The sequence below is a fragment of the Carcharodon carcharias genome, chromosome 32 (genome assembly GCF_017639515.1).
Source record: "Carcharodon carcharias isolate sCarCar2 chromosome 32, sCarCar2.pri, whole genome shotgun sequence".
Classification (NCBI taxonomy): Eukaryota; Metazoa; Chordata; class Chondrichthyes; order Lamniformes; family Lamnidae; genus Carcharodon; species Carcharodon carcharias.
In genome coordinates, this window is record NC_054498.1 from 10,079,579 (window position 1) to 10,102,508 (window position 22,930).

A 22,930-nucleotide genomic window follows, 5' to 3' on the forward strand; every position below is an offset into this window, starting at 1 on the left:
TAGGGTGGACGTTAAGAGGTTGTTTCCACTAGCCGGGGAATCTAAAACACCCAGGGATGCAGGATAAGGGGCCAATAATTTAGGACTGACATGAGGAAAAATTTCTTCACTCAAAGGGCTGTGAATGTTTGGAATTCTCTACCCCAGAGGGTTGTGGGTGCTCCATCGTAGAATACATTTGAGGCTGGGATAGACAGATTTTTGGTCTCTCCGGAAATTAAGGGATAAGGAGGGGCTGGCGGGAAAGTGGAGCTGAAACCCAAGATCAGTCATGATCATGTTGGGTAGCAGAGAAGGCTCAAGGGGCCCTGTGGTCTACTGCTGCTCCTATTTCTTATGTTCTTATGAATTACTTACTGCTGCGTAAATTGTACAGTCAAGGTTTTGCAAACTGCAGCTGATTTGTGTCTAAACAATTATTGCATTTTATTCACTGTGACTTTTTGTTTTTCAGGTCACTGTCTAATAGTCTGTAACTCTCAAGCTTTCCTTTGTGTCGCTGTAAATGTCGTGAAAATCAGTCCCTTTTGTTCACATGATGCAACATTTTTCTGCTGTTTGCTTGAAGTCTTCCAGGGTCGCTTGAGCCTTGTCTTTCAAGGTGTCAAGATCAAGGTTCTGAATGCTGGTCAGCTGCCCCAACACAGAGTCCTTTTCTGCCTCCTCTTCGTTATCCTCCTCAATCATTTTGGCCAACTCTTTGGGCAGTTCCACATCGCCGCCAGCCAGTTGGATCTGATTCTCATCTAATTCACTCTGAGAAGAAAAATTCATTGAAATGTTCACTGCACTTTCAAGCGTGACTCACTAAGTTTCATTTGGTGGCTGTCACAGAATCCGCACCTCGGCTGATTTAATGCAGCCAATTTCTTATGTGCAAACATACATGATTACATATAAACAGCTGTAAGGAGAACAAGAAGCTAATTGGCTTGGTTATTAATAGAACAAATAAGACGGCATTTGCCTTGACAGAGGATTGAATTCAGTAAATTACTATCCACATCAGTTCAACTTGACATTCAAGGTCAAATAACAAGGCTGAGATTGTTTCTGCTCTAGGTGTTGGTCTACCTTTTAATTAGTCTCTCAATCGCAGGATCCTGCATCCTCCCTCTTCACGCTACACCAGCTCACGGCAGTACTCATGCAAGTTTGAACCTTCAGCTCCTTCAATTGTTTTGAAACATTCTCAATAGGGGAAGATTTATTCTCTCTCTCTATTTTACTGGTAGGACTATGGTTGTCGTTCGTCTGACCTATCGTCTCTTGTTCTTTCTAGGCTTCACCTATGTTGTCCTGATACACATTCCCTCTCCACTGCATCCTTGCTGCTATGGAATCAGGGAAAGAGAGGAATTCAGAGGTGACTACAATTGGATGGATGGAGTTCTAGGAGGATTCCAGTGGTTTAGGGCATGTGTCCTTCCCCTCCCCAAATCAAAATTGCACTGATTAGATTGGGGGGAAATCCCCCCCACTCCATCTTAATTGGTTTCCATCAGGCTGGAGGATGTTAAAATTGAGGTCAGCGTTCCATCTGAACTGGGAGTGTCTCGGATGCATGAGTCCAGGATCCTGGAGCATTCATTTTAATTACATTGAAAAGGATTAACGATTTGAAGCAGTGAGCAGATGGGGATGCTGGCATTTCACTAGAGATAAAATCCCCAACCCCAGATCAGCTTAAATAAATATAGTCAGTGGGGGAAGTTCACAAGATGGCTGTTTAATTATGGAGCAGATACAAGGACAAATCCAGAGAGAAATGAAGAGGATCTTATGGAGCATAAAGAAAGCAATGTAATATTTTAATAACTGCAATCTAATTAAGTCTATTTAAAATACTGAGTAATTATAAATAAACAAACTCAACTCATGATTGTGAGGCTCATGAGCTTTCTTCTATGCTTTCATGGGATGTGAGTGTCGCTGGCATGGCCAGCATTTATTGCCCATCCCTAGTTGGCCATTAGAAAGTGGTGGTGAGCTGCCTTCTTGAACTGTTGCAGTGCATCTGATGTGGGTACAGTCACAATGCTGTTAAACATGGGGTTCCAGGATTTTGACTCAGCGACAGAGAAGGAACAGCGATATAATACCCAGTCAGGATGGTGTGTGGCTTAGAAGCGAACTTGCAGGTGGGGAGGGGCAAAGTTACCTGGACACTTTGCTCCAAGAGCTGGTCACACTCCTCAGATAAGGTAATTCAAATTTGGTCTGTGATCAGGGACAAGAGGGTGTGACTGCAAGTGAATCAGGCATGGGGACCCAGGGGGTAGCGTTTGAGGAGCCTCAGCCCCTGCAATTGTCCAACAGTTACAAGGTTCTTGCAAGTTGTGTGGGAGAGAGTGGGGACTGCAGCGAGGATCAGTAAACTGACCATGGCACCATGGTACAGGGAGCCATTCAAGTCAGGGGAGGAAATAGGTATGTGGTAGTGGTAGGGGACAATATAATTAGAGGGATAGATACTGTTCTCTGCAGCCACGAGCATGAGTCCCGAAGGCTGTGTTGTCTGCTCAGTGCCAGGGTTAAGGACATCTCCTCAGGAGGAGCTTGGAGTGGGAGGGGAGGGATCCAGTTGTCGTCATCCATGTTGGTACCAACGACATTGACAGAACTAGAAAGGTGGTTCTGCTGAAAGAATTTGAACAGTTAGGAGCTAAATTAAAAAGCAGAACCTCCAAGGTAATAATCTCTGGATTACTACCTGCACCACAGGCAAACTGGCATAGAGTAAATAAAGTCAAGGGGTTAAATGCATGGCTCAAACATTGGTTTGGGAAGAATGGGAATCGGTTCATGGGGCACTGGCACTAGTACTGGGATAGAAGGGAGCTGATCCGGTGGGACGGGTTTCACCTGAACCGTGCTGGGACCATTGTCCTAGAGGATCGAATAATTTGGCGGGGGGGGGGTGGTGGAGTTCTACAGAGGGGATAAGCAGGCCTGCAAAGCAAAAGGATATGGCAGCATTGCAGGGCAGCCCAGAGTGTGACAGGAAGGGACAGAGTGCCGAGTGTATGAAAATAAAAAAACAGCAGCAAATATGGTCAAAGGGGGAAAAAAATGATAAAAAGGTAAAATTAATGGCTCTTTACATAAATGCACATAGTATTTAGAACAAAATAACTGAATTAACAGCAGAAATAGAGTTTAATGGGTATGATAGTATAACCATTACGGAAACATGCTTACAAGGATGGGAACTAAATATTCAGGGGTATGTGAAAGGACAGGAAAGAAGGGAGGGGTGGTGGGGTAGCTTTGTTAGTACAAGGTGGAATAAATATGATAGCAAGAAATGATCTTGGATCGAAAGATGTAGAATCCATATGGGTGGAGGTAAGAAATAACAAGGGGAAGAAGACACTAGTGGGAGTAGACTATAGGCCGCCTAACAGTAGTTATACTGTAGGATAGAGAATAATCCAGGAGATAATGAGGGCATGTAAAAAAGGCAGTACACAAATCATGGGTGACTTTAATCTTGATGTGGATTGGGAAAATCAAATTGGCACACGTAGCCACGAGCAGGAATTCATCGAGTGTATTCAGGACAGTTTCCTCAAACAATATATTGTGGATCCAACTAGGGATCAGGCTATTTTGGATCTGATAATGTGTAATGAGGCAGGTTTAATAAATTATCTCAGAGTAAAAGATCCCCTAGGAAACAGTGACCATAACATGGTGGAATTTAGCATTCAGTTTGAGAGTGAGAAATTTGGTCAGAAACAACTGTGCGAAACTTAAATAAGGGTAATTACAAAGGAATGAGGGCAGAGTTAGCTGGAGTGGGCTGGGAAAGGGCTGTAGCAGAAAAGATGGTTAATGAACAATGGCAGAATTTTAAGAAAGTAGTTCATGACTCTCAACAAAGATATACCCCAGTGAGGAAGAAGGGTTCTAGGAAGATGATAAACCAACCATGGTTAACCAAGGAAGTTAAGAATAGTATCACATTGAAAGAAAAAACATACAATGTGGCAAAGATTAGTGGTAAACCAGAGGACTGGGAAAATTTCAAATACCAACAAAAGATGATCAAAAATAAAAAAGAGGGGGAAAATAAACTTTGAGGGCAAACTAGCAAGTAATATAAAAATGGGCAGTAAGAGCTTCTTTAAATATATAAAAAGGAAGAGAGAGGCCAAAGTGAACATAGGCCCCTTAGAGAACAAAGCTGGGAAATAATAATGGGGAATCAGGAAATGGCAGAGGAGTTGAATAAATACTTTGCATTAGTCTTCACGGTAGAAGACACTAACAGCATTCCAAAGATGCTAAATAATCAAGGGGCAAAAGGTGGGTGGGAGGAAATAAATAGAATAACTATCACTAGCGAAAAAGTAATAGGGAGACTAATGGGGCTAAAAGCCAATAAGTCCCCTGGACCTAATGGGTTGCATCCTAGGATATTAAAGGAAGTAGCTACAGAGATATTGGATGCACTGGTAGTAATCTTCCAAGAATCCTTAGATTCTGGAAAAGTCCCAGAGGATTGGAAAACTGCCAATGTAACACCCTTATTCAAAAAGGGAGGGAGACAAAAACCAGGTAACTATAGGCCATTTAACTTAACATCTGTCATTGGGAAAATGTTAGAGTCTATTATAAAGGATGTAATAGCAGAGCATTTAGAAATACATAATATAATCAAGCAGAGTCAGCATGGCTTCATGAAGGGGAAATTATACCTGACAAATTTATTAAAATTCTTTGTGGAGGTAACTAGCAGAATAGATAAAGGGGAGCCAATAGATGTAATATATTTGGATTCCTAAAGGCGTTCGATAAGGTACCGCATATAAGGCTACTTAATAAGATAAGAGCCCATGGTGTTAGTATATTAGCATGGATAGAGGATTGGCTAACTAATGGAAAACAGAGAGTTGGGATAAGGGGGGCATTTTCGGGATGGCAACATTAAACTAGTGGAGTGCCACAGGGATCAATGCTGGGGCCTCAGTTATTTACAATATATATTAATGACTCGGACAAGAGAAGCGAATGTACTATCACCAAGTTTGTGGATGGCACAAAGATAGGTGGGAAGGCAAGTGGTGAGGATTTCACAGGGAGCCTACAGGGGGATATAGACAGGTTAAGTGAGTGAGCAAAAACTTGGCAGATTGAACATAATGGGGGAAAAACATGAGGTTGTGCACTTTGGCAGGAAGAATAGAGGAGCTGAATATTACTTAAATGGAGAAAGACAGAAGAAACTGCAGCACAGAGGGATTTGGGGGTCCTCGTGCATCACAAAAAGCGAGCATACAAGTTCTGCAGGTAATAGAGAAGACAATGGAATGTAGGCCTTTATTTCAAAGGGAATGGAGTATAAAAATAGGGAAGTCTTGCCAAAACGATACAAGACACTAGTTAGACCAACTCTAGAATACTGAGATCAGTTCTCGTCCCCTTAGTTAAGGAAAGATATACTGGAATTAGAGGCAGTTCAGAGAAGGTTTACTAGGGGGTATGGTCGGATTTTCTTATGAGGAGAGATTGGGCAGGTTGGGCCTGTACTCATTGGAGTTTAGAAGAATGAGAGGCGACCTTATTAAAATATATAAGATTCTTAGGGGGCTTGACAGGGTAGATGCTGAGAGGTTGTTTCCCCTTGTGGGAGAGTCTAGGACCACAGGGCATAAACTCAGAGTAAGGGGTCGCCCATTTAAAACAGGGATGAGGAGGAATTTCTTCTCTCAGAGGGTAGTGATTCTGTGGAATTCTTTACCGCAGAGGGCTGTAGAGGCTGGGTTATTAACTATATTCAAGGCTGAGATAGACACATTTTTAATCAGTAAGGGAGTCAAGGGTTATGAGGAAAAGGCAGGAGAGTAGAATTGAGGATTTATCAGATCAGCCATGATCCCATTGGATGGCGGAGCAGACTCAATTGGGTTGAATGGCCTACTTCTGCTCTTATGTCTTATGACCTTATAGTCTTATGTGCCTTTAATTTATTACAACAATTTCACTGATATCACAACATCATCCTGGTGATATCATAACATGGATTAATAGCCTCTGTGTCAACACGTTCAAAACACTTATACTGTGGTACACATTGTTTCTCCTCTCCTCATCTTTAAAGTGTTGACATCAATGGGTTGTGATTGTAGTGCATGGTATCAGTAACTACTTTCGTATGAAATTCTTTGTCTGCTACTTTAATAAGTGGTTCAATCTTGTTGTTTTGAATGTGTTAATTCTTGATTAAAATAATAGAAGAATCTCGTACAAACCTATTAGCGTGTTTGTTACCTTTTTCAACCAAGCAGACATGCCACCATATTTTACTTAATTTTTTCTTAGGTCTTAAAACTGATTATCCTTAATTGGATAACTAAACTGCACCTTCACATAAATCAGAAGGTAATCAGGTGTGGGAACATCAAGGGTTATGGGAAATAGAAGGAGAGTGGATGGGGCAAACATCAGATCAGCCAGGATATTATTGAATGACTGAACAAGTTCAAGGGAACATAAGGCCTACTCATCTTATTTCTTACTTTTTTATTTCTTTATGTTTATTATTAAATTAATACTATATTATAAGCATATTTGATCTAACAAACAAAGTCTCCTTCTTATACCCTACATGGGCATAAAGAAACCAACAGCATTGCCCGATTTACTGGAACATTCAATTCATTACTATTATGTACAATTCAGCCAATAAGCAATGTGTTTATACTGGGAGGGTACAGAACCAAAGCTACACGAATGATCCCAACTGTAAAGGGAATGGGCTATGAAGAAAGGTTAGGGTGGCATAAACAATGCAGCTTGGAATGAAAGAAGTTAAGGAGGAACCCCGTCCATGTGTATGACATATTAAACAATGAGTCAAGAACAACACTTCGAGGTAAAACAGGGCAGAAGGACAAGGGGGCAACAGATAGAATTATTGAAAAGCTCATTTAAAATCTATTTCATCTGAAAAGAAATCCCCAAGAGTTCATAAGCATTTGGAATAACCTATCAGGTAAGGAAATGGAATCAAAGACAATGGGTGGGATTCAATATGGAGTTGAATGGTAAGTTGGGATAGTGGAGGAATGATTGAAGGGCTGAATGATCTTGAATGTTCCTTATCCATTGTCTCATGTTGTTATGAAGAAATGCATTGGTCAACAAACCTAAAACAAAAATCCGTAAGTCCACCAGGAAGTCTAAAGAAAGGATTTGTGGGGTTATAGTTTCCAATTATCATATTTAATATTGACATTAAAAATGCGCACAGGGAAATTCAGCATGAGGATATTAAGTACATGCATAACAATGGCGCCAGTCAGAATAAATTACCCATGGGGTAGAACAGTAACCGCAGTGAGAGCACAATCTGAATAAACACCAGAAAAATTGAACAAAATTATCTTATTGGCATTATTATCAATGTGACGATAAATAGCCTACCTTTGGGAGCTTGTACTTGTCTCTCAAATGTGTTCTCAGTGTTGCTCGTTCTGCCTTTTTTTGAGCGAAATTGGCATCACGCTCCATTCTGTAATTAAATATATGTTTAGAGCCACTTGATATATATAGCAGATCTGACAGTTTAAAGAAAGCGTGAGGAGGGTCTGATGTGCAGCTCTGATGTAATAAGTCAAACAGTGCCCTAAGATAGAATCCAGATTTACATCTGTCATGTAAATTCCAATCTAATACAACGTATAATTTACAGCCCAGAGACAGGCTACTCTACCCAACAAATCCATCCTGGTCTCTATGTTCCACACGACCCTCTTCATCTCATCCCATTAACATGCCCTTTGTAGGAGGAGGACGTTCAGCCCATCGTGTCTGCACCGGCTCTCTAAGCATTTTAACTTAGTGCCAACCTCCTGCCTTTTCCTCATAACCCTGCACATTGTTTCTGTTTAAATAATCATCCAATACCCTCTTGAATGCCTCAATTGAAACTGCCTCCATCACACTTCCAGGCAGTGCATTCCAAACCCTAACTGCTCACTGTGTGAAAAAGTTTTTCCTCACCTCACATTTGCTTCTTTTGCAAAACACTTTAAAACTGTGCCCCCTTGTTCTTGATCCATTTACAAGTAGGAAATTTCTCCCTTTCTACTCTGTCCAGACGCCTCATGATTTTGAAAACTTCTATCAAGTCTCCTCTTAGTCTTTTCCTCTCCAAGGAAAACAATCCCAACTTCTCCAATCTATCCTCATAAATGTAGAGTCTCATCCCGGGACCATTCTTGTAAACCTCTTCTGCACTTTCTCCAATGCGTTCACGTCCTTCCCGTGTGGCATCCAGAACTGTACAGAATACGGCTGAGGTTTAACCAGTATCTTATAGAAATTCGTCAAAATCTCCCTGCTCTTAGACACTATGCCAGTATTAATGAAGCCTAGAATACTGTATGCTTTAAAAACAGCTCTCTCTACCTATCCTGTCACCTTTAATGACTTATGTATATGTACGTCCAGATCTCTCTGCTCCTGCACACTCTTTAGAATAATATCCTTTATTTTACACTGTCTCTCCATGTTCTTTGTACCAAAGTGCATCACCTCACACTACTCTGCACTGAACTTCATCTGCCACCTATCTGCCCACTCCACCAATGTGTCAATGTCTTTTTGCAGTTCTACACTGTCCTCCTCACAGTTTACAATTCTCCCAAGTTTTATGTTGTCTGCAAACTTTGAAATTGCCCCCTGCACACCAAGATCCAGATCATTTATATATATTATTAAAAGGAAAGGTCCCAATACCAACCCCTGGGGAACTCCATGACAAACTTTCTTCCAGCCCAAAGAATACCCATTAACCATTACTCTCTGCTTCCTATACATCAGCCAGTTTTGTATCCATGTTGTTACTGTCCCTTTTATTCCATGACCTATAACTTTCCTCAAGTCTGTTGTGTGGCACTGTATCGAACACCTTTTGGAAGTCCATATACACCACATCAATGGCCTTGCCCTCATCAACCATCTTGGTTACCTCTTCAAAAAACTCCAGCAAGTTAGTTAGACACAATTTTCCTTTAGCAAATCCATTCTGACTTTTCCAAATCAATCCAAATTTTTCCTTGTGACTGTTAATTCTATCCTGAATGATTGTTTCTAGAAGTTTCCCCACCACCAAGGTTAAACTGACTGGTCTGTAATTGCAGGGCAGATCTTTACAACCTTTTTCGAACAAGGGCATCATGTTTGCAAATCTCCAGTCCTCTGGCACCTCCCCCGAATCCAGGGAACTTTGAAAGATTATTGCCAGTGCCTCTGCAATTTCCACTCTCACCTCCTTTGATATTCTTGGATACATCTCATCCAATCCCAGTGCCTTATTAACTTTAAGTACCGACAGCTTATCCAATACCTCCTGTTTATCAATTTTAAACCCTTCTAGTGACTGAGTTTCCTCCTGAGTCACCATGGCCTGGGCAGCATCCACCTTGAAGGTAAAGACAGATGCAAAGTATTCATTTAACCCCTCAGCCATGGCCACTTTCCTCTATGTGTAAATCCCCTTTTTGGTCCCTAATAGTCCCTCCTCCTTTTACCACCCTTTTACTGCTGATGTGCTTATAGAATGCTTTGGGATTTCCTTTTATGTTAGCTGCCAGTCTTTTCTCATAATCCCTTTTTGCTTCTCGTATTTGCTTTTTCACATCCCTTCTGAACCTTCTGTACTCAGCTTGGTTCTCAATTGTATTTGCTACCTCACACGTGTCGTAAGCACACTTTTTCCTCTTTAACTCCTTTGTCATCCAGGGAGCTCTGGATTTGTTTGTCCTACCCTTCCCTTTTGAGGGAACATGCCTTGACTGTGCCCAAGCCATGTACTCTTTGAAGGTAGCCCATTGTTCAGCTACTGTTTTTCCCACTAACCTTTGGTTCCAGTCTATCCAGTCCAGCTTCATTCTTGCCCCATCGAAGTCCACAGTGTGCCAGTTGATTATTCTTACTCTCAATTGACCAATATCCTTTTCCACCATCATCCTAAACCTTATGATACAATGAACACTGCCCCCTAAATGTTCCCCCACTGTCACTTGATCTACTTGGCCCACCTCATTCCCAAGAACCAGGTCTAGCAGTGCCTCCTTTCTTGTTGGACTGGATGCATTCTGCCGTAGGGAATTCTCCTGAACACAACCCAAGGACGCTTGTCCCTCACTGCCCCTTACAATACCATTACCCCAGTCTATATACGGGTAATTAAAGTCCCCCATTATAACTACTTTATGATCTTTACACCTCTCTGTAATTTACTTGCAGGTTTGTTCCTCTTTATCCTTCCCACTAGCTGGTGGTCTATATATTACACCGAGCAATATAATTGCCCCCTTCTTATTCCTTAGCTCTAGCCAAACCAACTCTGTCCTTAATTCTTCTGATACACCCTCCTTCTCCAATACTGCAATACTCTCCTTAACCAAAAATGCCACCCCTCCTTTTTTCCCTTTCCTATCTTTTCTGAATGCTTTGTAACCAGGAATATTTAGCACCTAGATCTGCCCTTCCTTAAGCCAGGTCTCTGTTATCACCACAACATCATAATCTCACAAGGCAATCTATGCCTGTAACTACCCAATTTTATTAATTATACTCTGTGCATTCAAATACATGCAGTGTAACGCTGATTTAGATTTCATTCCTTGCACCCTTACTCCTACTCCATCTATTAACTTACTATTCTCTATTTTAGTGCTATCTGCCTCCCCCAGCATTCTGTGCACCCTGGTGTTACTTTCTAATATTCTCTCCTGGTTCCCACACCCCTGCTGAGCTAGTTTGAACCCTCCCCAACAGCTAGCAAAATGACTCATAAGGAACTCAGTCCCAGCTGTGTTCAGATGCAACCTGCCTGGTTTGTACAGGTGCCATCTCCCCCAGAGCCAGTCCCAGTGTCCCAGGAATCTAAAGTCCTCCCTCCTGCACCAGCTTTCCAGCACGCATTCATCTGCCTTATTTTCCTATTTCTGTGTCACTTGCAAGTGGCACTGGGAGTATTCCAGAGATTACTACTGTAGAGGACCTGCTGGCTAATTTTCTACCTAGCACCCTAAATTCTGTTTGCAGGTCCACATCCCCCTTCCTACCTATGTCATTAGTATCAATGTGGACCACAACCTCTGGCTGTTCTCCCTCCCCCATAAGAATGTCCTGCAGCCTCTCTGTGACATCCTTGATCCAGGAAGGCAACAAACCATCCTGGAGTCACGTTGACGGCCACAGAAACACCGGTCTGCTCCCCTAACTAAAGAATCCCCTATCAGTACTGCCCTCTGCTCTTCTTCCTCCCCTCCTGTACAGCTGGGCCAGGCATGGTGCCAGGTCCTTGGCTCTTGCTGAACTCCTCTAAGGATTCATCGCCCTCACTAATATCCAGAACGGAAAACTGGTTAGTGAGCGGAACCTCTGGGGGCTCCTGCACTACCTGCCTGTTTCTCTTGGACTGTCTGGTGGTCACCCATTTCCTTTCTGCCTGCTTGCCCCCTACTTGCGGTGTGACCACCTCTCTGAATGTGCTAGCCGCATAGCTCTCTGCCTCACGGATGTACCTCAGTGACTCCAAGCGCTGCTCAAGCTCTGAAATGCGGAGCTCAACCTTGTGCAGCCGGTGACACTTCCTGCACACGGGCTCGTCTGGGTCACAAGAAGTGTCCACGACTCCCACATGCCACAGGATGGGCATTTTGCTTGGCTGAGCTGTCGTGCTATGCCTTAATCTTAAACTTCTAAATCACTTTTTTGCTTAAACTTTAGTTGCTCTTACTTACTTTGACCTTACTCTTGTACTATTAACTCTAAACTGCATATTAGTAGAAAGTAGAAATTCTTTGCCCTTACTCTCAAATCAGCTCCCTCTCCTGTGCCTATAAACTCTTACTTTCCCTGTGCTTATTTAGAAATTTACCTTTCTGTATTTGTGCAGCTTTCAATTCCCAACTGTCTCTCCACTCAGCTGTTTTATCTCCAGAACTCTCGCTGTTTTATCTCCTGAACTCTCGCTGTTTTATCTCCTGAACTCTCGCTGTTATATTCCCCTGAACTCTCGCTGTTATATTCCCCTGAACTCTCGCTGTTTTATTCCCCTGAACTCTCGCTGTTTTATCTCCAGAACTCTCGCTGTTTTATCTCCAGAACTCTCGCTGTTTTATCCCCTGAACTCTCGCTGTTTTATCTCCTGAACTCTCGCTGTTTTATCTCCAGAACTCTCGCTGTTTTATCTTCTGAACTCTCGCTGTTTTATCCCCTGAACTATCGCTGTTTTATCTCCTGACCTCTCGCTGTTTTATCTCCTGACCTCTCGCTGTTTTATCTCCTGAACTCTCGCTGTTTTATCCGCTGAACTCTCGCTGTTTTATCTCCTGAACTCTCGCTGTTTTATCCCCTGAACTATCGCTGTTTTATCCCCTGAACTCTCGCTGTTTTATCTCCTGAACTCTCGCTGTTTTATCTCCTGAACTCTCGCTGTTTTATCCCCTGAACTCTCGCTGTTTTATCTCCTGAACTATCGCTGTTTTATCTCCTGAATTCTCGCTGTTTTATCTCCTGAACTCTCGCTGTTTTATCTCCTGACCTCTCGCTGTTTTATCTCCTGAACTCTCGCTGTTTTATCCCCTGAACTCTCGCTGTTTTATCTCCTGAACTATCGCTGTTTTATCTCCTGAATTCTTGCTGTTTTATCTTCTCAACTCTCGCTGTTTTATCTCCTGAACTCTCACTGTTTTATCCCCTGACCTCTCGCTGTTTTATCCCCTGAACTCTCGCTGTTTTATCTCCTGAACTCTCACTGTTTTATTCCCCTGAACTATCGCTGTTTTATCTCCTGAACTCTCGCTGTTTTATCTCCTGAACTATCGCTGTTTTATCTCCTGAATTCTCGCTGTTTTATCTCCTGAACTCTCGCTCTTTTATCTCCTGAACTCTCACTGTTTTATCCCCTGAACTCTCGCTGTTTTATCCCCTGAACTCTCGCTGTTTTATCTCCTGAACTCTCGCTGTTTTATTCCCCTGAACTCTCGCTGTTTTATCTCCTGAACTCTCGCTGTTTTATCCCCTGAACTCTCACTGTTTTATCTCCTGAACTCTCACTGTTTTATCCCCTGAACTCTCGCTATTTTATCTCCTGAACTCTTGCTGCTTTATCTCCAGAACTCTCACTGTTTTATTCCCTGAACTCTCGCTGTTTTATCTCCAGAACTCTCACTGTTTTATCTCCAGAACTCTCGCTGTTTTATCTCCAGAACTCTCGCTGTTTTATCCCTTGAACTCTCACTATTTTATTCCCCTGAACTCTCACTGTTTTATTCCCTTGAACCCTCGCTGTTTTATTCCCTTGAACCCTCGCTGTTTTATCCCCTGAACTCTCACTGTTTTATCTCCTGAACTCTCACTGTTTTATTCCCCTGAACCTTCGCTGTTTTATCCCCTGAACTCTCGCTGTTTTATCCCCTGAAATCTCACTGTTCTATCTCCTGAACTCTCACTGTTTTATCTCCTGAACTCTCACTGTTTTATCTCCTGAACTCTCACTGTTTTATCTCCTGAACTCTCACTGTTTTATCCCCTGAACTCTCACTGTTTTATCTCCTGAACTCTCACTGTTTTATCTCCTGAACTCTCGCTGTTTTATCTCCAGAACTCTCGCTGTTTTATCTTCTGAACTCTCGCTGTTTTATCCCCTGAACTATCGCTGTTTTATCCCCTGAACTATCGCTGTTTTATCCCCTGAACTCTCGCTGTTTTATCTCCTGAACTCTCGCTGTTTTATCTCCTGACCTCTCGCTGTTTTATCTCCTGAACTCTCGCTGTTTTATCCCCTGAACTCTCGCTGTTTTATCTCCTGAACTATCGCTGTTTTATCTCCTGAATTCTCGCTGTTTTATCTCCTGAACTCTCGCTGTTTTATCTCCTGACCTCTCGCTGTTTTATCTCCTGAACTCTCGCTGTTTTATCCCCTGAACTCTCGCTGTTTTATCTCCTGAACTATCGCTGTTTTATCTCCTGAATTCTTGCTGTTTTATCTTCTCAACTCTCGCTGTTTTATCTCCTGAACTCTCACTGTTTTATCCCCTGAACTCTCGCTGTTTTATCCCCTGAACTCTCGCTGTTTTATCTCCTGAACTCTCACTGTTTTATTCCCCTGAACTCTCGCTGTTTTATCTCCTGAACTCTCGCTGTTTTATCCCCTGAGCTCTCACTGTTTTATCTCCTGAACTCTCGCTGTTTTATCCCCTGAACTATCGCTGTTTTATCCCCTGAACTCTCGCTGTTTTATCTCCTGAACTCTCGCTGTTTTATCCCCTGAACTCTCGCTGTTTTATCTCCTGAACTATCGCTGTTTTATCTCCAGAACTCTCGCTGTTTTATCTTCTGAACTCTCGCTGTTTTATCCCCTGAACTATCGCTGTTTTATCTCCTGAACTATCGCTGTTTTATCTCCTGACCTCTCGCTGTTTTATCTCCTGAACTCTCGCTGTTTTATCCGCTGAACTCTCGCTGTTTTATCTCCTGAACTCTCGCTGTTTTATCCCCTGAACTATCGCTGTTTTATCCCCTGAACTCTCGCTGTTTTATCTCCTGAACTCTCGCTGTTTTATCTCCTGACCTCTCGCTGTTTTATCTCCTGAACTCTCGCTGTTTTATCCCCTGAACTCTCGCTGTTTTATCTCCTGAACTATCGCTGTTTTATCTCCTGAATTCTCGCTGTTTTATCTCCTGAACTCTCGCTGTTTTATCTCCTGACCTCTCGCTGTTTTATCTCCTGAACTCTCGCTGTTTTATCCCCTGAACTCTCGCTGTTTTATCTCCTGAACTATCGCTGTTTTATCTCCTGAATTCTTGCTGTTTTATCTTCTCAACTCTCGCTGTTTTATCTCCTGAACTCTCACTGTTTTATCCCCTGAACTCTCGCTGTTTTATCCCCTGAACTCTCGCTGTTTTATCTCCTGAACTCTCACTGTTTTATTCCCCTGAACTCTCGCTGTTTTATCTCCTGAACTCTCGCTGTTTTATCTCCTGAACTATCGCTGTTTTATCTCCTGAATTCTCGCTGTTTTATCTCCTGAACTCTCGCTGTTTTATCTCCTGAACTCTCACTGTTTTATCCCCTGAACTCTCGCTGTTTTATCCCCTGAACTCTCGCTGTTTTATCTCCTGAACTCTCGCTGTTTTATCCCCTGAACTCTCGCTGTTTTATCTCCTGAACTCTCGCTGTTTTATCCCCTGAACTCTCACTGTTTTATCTCCTGAACTCTCACTGTTTTATCCCCTGAACTCTCGCTATTTTATCTCCTGAACTCTCGCTGCTTTATCTCCTGAACTCTCACTGTTTTATTCCCTGAACTCTCGCTGTTTTATCTCCAGAACTCTCACTGTTTTATCTCCAGAACTCTCGCTGTTTTATCTCCAGAACTCTCGCTGTTTTATCCCTTGAACTCTCACTATTTTATTCCCCTGAACTCTCACTGTTTTATTCCCTTGAACCCTCGCTGTTTTATTCCCTTGAACCCTCGCTGTTTTATCCCCTGAACTCTCACTGTTTTATCTCCTGAACTCTCACTGTTTTATTCCCCTGAACCTTCGCTGTTCTATCCCCTGAACTCTCGCTGTTTTATCCCCTGAAATCTCACTGTTCTATCTCCTGAACTCTCACTGTTTTATCTCCTGAACTCTCACTGTTTTATCTCCTGAACTCTCACTGTTTTATCTCCTGAACTCTCACTGTTTTATCTCCTGAACTCTCACTGTTTTATCCCCTGAACTCTCACTGTTTTATCTCCTGAACTCTCACTGTTTTATCTCCTGAACTCTCGCTGTTTTATCTCCAGAACTCTCGCTGTTTTATCTTCTGAACTCTCGCTGTTTTATCCCCTGAACTATCGCTGTTTTATCCCCTGAACTATCGCTGTTTTATCCCCTGAACTCTCGCTGTTTTATCTCCTGAACTCTCGCTGTTTTATCTCCTGAACTCTCGCTGTTTTATCTCCTGAACTCTCGCTGTTTTATCCCCTGAACTCTCGCTGTTTTATCTCCTGAACTATCGCTGTTTTATCTCCTGAATTCTCGCTGTTTTATCTCCTGAACTCTCGCTGTTTTATCTCCTGACCTCTCGCTGTTTTATCTCCTGAACTCTCGCTGTTTTATCCCCTGAACTCTCGCTGTTTTATCTCCTGAACTATCGCTGTTTTATCTCCTGAATTCTTGCTGTTTTATCTTCTCAACTCTCGCTGTTTTATCTCCTGAACTCTCACTGTTTTATCTCCTGAACTCTCGCTGTTTTATCCCCTGAACTCTCGCTGTTTTATCTCCTGAACTCTCACTGTTTTATTCCCCTGAACTCTCGCTGTTTTATCTCCTGAACTCTCGCTGTTTTATCCCCTGAGCTCTCACTGTTTTATCTCCTGAACTCTCGCTGTTTTATCCCCTGAACTATCGCTGTTTTATCCCCTGAACTCTCGCTGTTTTATCTCCTGAACTCTCGCTGTTTTATCCCCTGAACTCTCGCTGTTTTATCTCCTGAACTATCGCTGTTTTATCTCCAGAACTCTCGCTGTTTTATCTCCTGAACTCTCGCTGTTTTATCTCCTGACCTCTCGCTGTTTTATCTCCTGAACTCTCGCTGTTTTATCTCCTGAACTATCGCTGTTTTATCTCCTGAATTCTCGCTGTTTTATCTCCTGAACTCTCGCTGTTTTATCTCCTGAACTCTCACTGTTTTATCCCCTGAACTCTCGCTGTTTTATCCCCTGAACTCTCGCTGTTTTATCTCCTGAACTCTCGCTGTTTTATTCCCTGAACTCTCGCTGTTTTATCTCCTGAACTCTCGCTGTTTTATCCCCTGAACTCTCACTGTTTTATCTCCTGAACTCTCACTGTTTTATCCCCTGAACTCTCGCTATTTTATCTCCTGAACTCTTGCTGCTTTATCTCCAGAACTCTCACTGTTTTATTCCCTGAACTCTCGCTGTTTTATCTCCAGAACTCTCACTGTTTTATCTCCAGAACTCTCGCTGTTTTATCTCCAGAACTCTCGCTGTTTTATCTCCAGAACTCTCGCTGTTTTATCCCTTGAACTCTCACTATTTTATTCCCCTGAACTCTCACTGTTTTATTCCCTTGAACCCTCGCTGTTTTATTCCCTTGAACCCTCGCTGTTTTATCCCCTGAACTCTCACTGTTTTATCTCCTGAACTCTCACTGTTTTATTCCCCTGAACCTTCGCTGTTTTATCTCCTGAACTCTCACTGTTTTATCTCCTGAACTCTCACTGTTTTATCTCCTGAACTCTCACTGTTTTATCTCCTGAACTCTCACTGTTTTATCCCCTGAACTCTCACTGTTTTATCTCCTGAACTCTCACTGTTTTATCTCCTGAACTCTCGCTGTTTTATCCCCTGAACTCTCACTATTTTATCCCCTGAACCTTCGCTGTTTTATCCAAGTTGAAAATTATTTTAGTTGGCCCTACTTAATAAACCTTACCAAAAAGTGCAGTTCCTATTTTATTTTAAACCTTAGGAATAGAATAAACCTTAAACTCTTACTAGATACTCACCAGATACTCACCAAGCAGCGCTCCTTCTCCAATGAATCAAATTGCTTCTTTTCCTGTGATGTCACAATGTGTATCTCCGCTCTCTTTAAGAACTCAGCGCGTGCCGGTTCTGAGCAGCTGACAGGTCCCAGGCTATATTTATTCTCTCCCCGCTCCGTGTATCTCCCTCAGGTCCACCTATCTGACTGCTCTTCCTGAAGGCATTGTCCCTCATGCGTTTATCTAGCTTCTCCTTGAATTAGTCTAAACTAATTATCTCAACTGCCCAGTGTGTTAATGAGTTCCACGTTCTCACCACTCTCTGGGTAAAGACATTTCTCTTGAATTTCTTATTGGATTTATTGGTCCTAATCCTATGGTTTTGGCCTCTCTTTCAAATGGATTGATCTTCTCCATATCTACCCTGTCAAAGCTTTTCATGATTTTAAAGACTTTGATTAGATCACACCTCAGTCTTCTCTCATCTACAAAAATGAACCCCAGCTGAATCAATCTTTCCTGACAGATGTAATCTCTCAGTTTTGTATCATTCTGATAAATCTTCTATGCACCTTTGCCAGTGCCTCTATCTGAACCATACTGGCGGGAGAAATGGAGCTGGGTTGTATTGCCGCAAATCAGGTGGACCACAACCCACCTGCACTCAAGCACAATATGAATTGCCAATCCAACGTCATCCTGCCAGTCTCCAATAATAAGGAAGATGAGCAGGCACCACAATCGGAAGCCCACCTGCCATTTTGAAAAAAAAAACAATGAACAAGCTATTACACTTGTTAAAGACCCTGTCAACTGCAATTTTTCGCTGCCCACTCCATTTTTCAGTAGTAAAAGGTCGGAGTGATTTATGCCAAGCATCAGGAGATGGCACAAGGGTGGATGAATAGGCCTGCAAATGGGATCATGGCTGCATGTAGCAGCAGAGTCTGCTGCTGAAGCTGGCAGTGTTTGGATTTTAGTAGATTTTATTTCTTCCCTGGTTTTAGGCTGACATAACAAATAACGAGTGAGAGAGCAGGGGGTCTTTAAATGGGTGGCCATTACTGGCATAAAAGCAAAATGCTGCGGATGCTGGAAATATGAAACAAAAATAGCTGGAAAAACTCAGTAGGTCTAACAGCATCTGCAGAGAGGAACACAGTTAACATTTCGAGTCCGTATGACTCTTCATCAGACTCTTCATCAGACTTGAAATGTTAACTGTGTTCCTCTCCGCAGATGCTGTCAGACCTGCTGAGTTTTTCCAGCCAATTTTTGTTCTTGTTTGCCATGACTGACTTCCAGTTCACAGCCTAACCCCTCATCCTGGACGCCCAACTGGGCGCGGAGCCCACTTTCCCAATGCCAACCGGCCAGCTTTCCTGACGGGCAGCCGCTAATTGGCCAGGCAACGCTCGAATCACCGTGGTGAGATGACACGGAAGGGAGCAAGTGGACCCATGCATTTCCCATCCCACCTCCCTCATCCTTGCTGGAAACCATAAAATCCACCCCATCGTCTTCCACAGTTGGGACAACATGAGGGAAGTTGGGAATGGCAAGTGAAACTGACAGAAGAAAATTCCACGACATGCTATTCTTAATGCTCTGTGTCAAGCTTCTTTGGACGGTATTTAAATTAATTTATTAACTTATTTAGAATAAGTGTGATACTGACGATGTTACAGATACAAAATAGCCCCACAGCAAAAAAAAGAAAACAAAAACAGGCATTGACCTAGATACTGAAATTTACAATTACAATTTCCTGGGGTAGAATCGTCCCAGATTTGCTCCAAGTACAGTAGTGGGCGGATGTCCTCCATCCCCGCTCTGTCCACAGGATGGGCAGAATCCACCCTGGGAGGCATGGCAGCGGTGGTCAGTGTCAATGCCTTGCAAAAGGAGGACAGTCACCCAGTGCGGCTACAGGATAAGTGATCTCTGTTCCGCCAACGTAACTCACTCTTCTCATCACTCTCAACTCACACTCAAATCCATCGCATCCACAGGGATCTCACACCTCAAGGGACAACACCACTAACTCTCACACACAGCCTCGCATCCCCATCAGGATCATATCCTCTCGAGCTCATCTCCTCATCCCGTCCATGGCTCCGCTCAGCACACAAACATTCCCCGCAGTGCCATGTGTCCTGCTCACACTCTCTCCATCTGTTTTCATTCAGGAGAAGCCTGCTCACATCAGCAGGGAGAGGTCCCAAGCCAAGGGTTTTGTAGCACACATTAGGCCCTTCATTCACTTTGAGGAGTGTGCCATTGCGCTGACTGGAGAGCATGTGGACCGTGCTTGCGGTGACAGTGATGTTGGTGATGGACACCCTCTTAAGGATCCTGCATCACATCATCCCTCTCTCAATGCACCACTTAGTCCCTCCCCCTTCCTGAATCCTCAGACACCCTTACTTCTTCCTCCAGCCTTAGTCCTTCCCCCCTCCAATAAAAAAACTGAGCACATGGACATAGAATTGCTATCGATATGCAAGTGCTGTACGTCCTTTGCAAAGGTGAAGGTGTCCTTCACTGTATATGTGCAAAACTTGGTCAACACCAGTTGTAACCAGTTCACTCAACCATTTGGCCAATTAATGTTGTGGAGAACTGGTCATAGATAAGATAGGCCATAAAGGGACATCACTTTTCTGTGTCTTGGGCAGTGCATACATACATGGTGCAGCAAGCTATGAGGATGAAACCTGTCCATATACATCACACAGTAGCTTCACCTCTTCCTCCAAGCTTTACTCCTTCCCTCTTCCCGGCTCCTTCCTCCACCCTTACTTCTTCCTCCACCTTTACTCCCTCCACTCCCCACACTGCTTCCACCCCCTGGACTCCTTCCCCTCACTGTGCTCATCCCCCCCCCTCCGAACTCCTTCCCTTACACCTTACAGGACACTGCTGTGTGGAACCCCGTGTGCAATCATTGGTACATTTTAAAAAATGGTCATTTTCTTTGAACATTTCTCTTTACCAGCTATAAAAAATATTTAAAATGGGGGAAGAAAGGAGGGTTGGCTGACAATCAAGCATCATCCAATTTTTTGCTTCCCAATCAGCGAGGGAAGGATGGATGTGTTGGCCGGCAAATGGCAAGAGCGTGGGGGCAAGTCATGTGATGAAACTTCCAGGAATACATTTAATCACAGTTGGCAACCCTACTCCCCATGGGAAACACTTAAGGAGTACCTTAGAGTCAAGACCAAATTAACTGCTAAACATCACAACCATACTTCAGGCAGAATTGATACAGGAGATTTGCTAGTATCTCAAATACCAAATCTCAAAGTGCAAAAGTCTGTAAAAACACAACTGATGAAGAAGTATTGGAAAGAGAAAATCACTTAATATTTTGAAAGCAACACTAGTTCCAGTGGGAGATGCTGGAGGCATTAACCTGTGTTTTTTCTCCCTTTCAGAAGCTGATCCACCTGCTGCTAACGTGATATTTGAAGGTCAGGTTTGTTGCAATTGCCAATTTTTTATCTCAATCAATATGGACAATTCTGGCTTTCGTCGGGAGACAGTAATAATGAAGTGTTCCCCGAGTTTACATTCCAAGTTATTTTCGCCGCTGAATCGATGAGCTTTAACTAGCGATTTAGACAGATAGTGGAATGAATTGAAATGATTCCCTCTGTGATTCAGGAGGCAGAATTGTTGGCTGGTTTCAATGACAATTTTTTTGGCCTGAAGAGATCAGAGTGAACTGAAAGACCAACTGAATGTGGAGATTCAATCGCACATAGTCCAACTGCACCATGCTCAGTATTGTTCAATTTTGTTCACATCTGACTAAATTAGACATTCCAAGGCCACTGTTAAAATACGCTTATACTTTTGATGCAATGCTTCATTGCCTACCCATTAGTAAGTTCAATTTCAGACAATCACTATAACTCATTAATAACTTCTTCTCACTTGTATTAAATAACCATTTTTAAGTATTCTTTCACAAAAATTTCCCTTCATGTCTTTGTCATACACTGCACCTCAGCTAAGATGTCAAAAGGGAAACTTTCACTTGCTTAACCATCTGCCAACCTATGGAATTCTGTAATAGGCTTTCTGGGCACATTAATGTGACTCATTGTTAGTGTGTGAGTGGTTTTGAATTCAGGGGGTTGGGGTCTCCCATGCCAGCTGGAGAGCCAGCATTACCCCCATGTTGCCTCATTTGGGGGAAGGCCCATCCTATTAAGTGCCTCTCAGTCGCTTAAATGGCCAGTTGTGGGCCTTCACTGGGATCAAGGACCCGGGGGTGGAAATTCTACATCGGAGAGTTGCTGCCAGTCAGAGGGATCAGTGGCAGCGGTAGGCCCAGGATCAATGAGATCCCCAGGCCAAAGGTGGGGTGGGAGGAGTGGAGGGGGGTGTGGTGGTCAGCAGAAAGGGCAAGGGGTAGCTCTCAGCAGGTCTTTTCCCAACGCTAGGACTCTCAATTAGGCTCTGAGTGCCATTGAGCGAGGGTCCTCCCCCTGTCAACCTGCAAGCAAATGCTCCAAGATTTGCTTTTTGGGCTTCCAGCTTGGTAATTGTCCCACCTACTACTGGTTGACTATCAGCAGTGGTGGGATGAGGCCCTTGGCTGGGCACTCATTGTCCAATTAAGGGCCTCAATCGCTGTTGGGGCAGGAAGGCCATCCCTGAGCCTTCCTGCCCCAAACCTAATTGGGGCAGAACTGGGAAGGTGGATTGACCATCACCTGGCACTCTCCCACTTGATTAAATCCTGCCCCCTTCCTCCACTTACTCAGGGTGAGGGCATTAAATTCTGCCATGTATTATGGGGAAGATGGTAACCTTCACATCACTCCTGGATAGCTCCATTTATTGTACATTTTATGAGGTGGTATTTTACTTTAGTATTTACCTTCAGCACTGACACTAGTCAGTGCCTGGCACGCAACATTAACATTCAAACATGAAGGACCTTTTTCAGATAAGCTTGCAGTGATGATATCACAACTGAAGTCAATGTCTGTGAAATGTCACTTGTTACAACATGGAGACCTTAACAAGCAAAAGATCAAGGTCAACAGCAGCATGATAAATCTCTCCTCTCGCAATGCAGGATACAGCACATCAAGCATAACTACAAGGATAACTCATTGCTGCCCAGCACAGAACCTTTAAGTAACAAATATTTTAAACTCCAGTCAGTAGGAACTTAAAAAAAATGTTAAGTACAATATTTTCCTAAATAAGTGATGAGTTCACTAAACTGCATAACTTTTATGGTTGGATAAAGATAACTTTTTAAAATGTTGAAAAAAATTACAACCAATTATTTATGAAAACCATATTTATCATAAAAAGTAATATTATTACAAAAGAAAGCATAAGAGGGATTTTATTTAATGGTTATCAAACCTGCCTTCC

At 42.9% G+C, this 22,930-nt stretch overlaps 1 protein-coding gene across 1 annotated transcript in view; it reads right to left on the reverse strand.

The window, feature by feature from the left end:
• Nucleotides 1–531: 531 nt before the first annotated feature.
• Nucleotides 532–22,930, reverse strand: part of cplx3a (complexin 3a) — a 33,510-nt gene continuing 11,111 nt past the window's right edge. The window contains exons 2-3 of the mRNA XM_041178648.1: nt 7,432–7,519; nt 532–756 (exon numbers count right to left, since the gene is read on the reverse strand). Coding sequence (XP_041034582.1) covers nt 532–756; nt 7,432–7,519 — 313 coding nt within the window. The remainder of the gene's footprint in view (nt 757–7,431; nt 7,520–22,930) is intronic.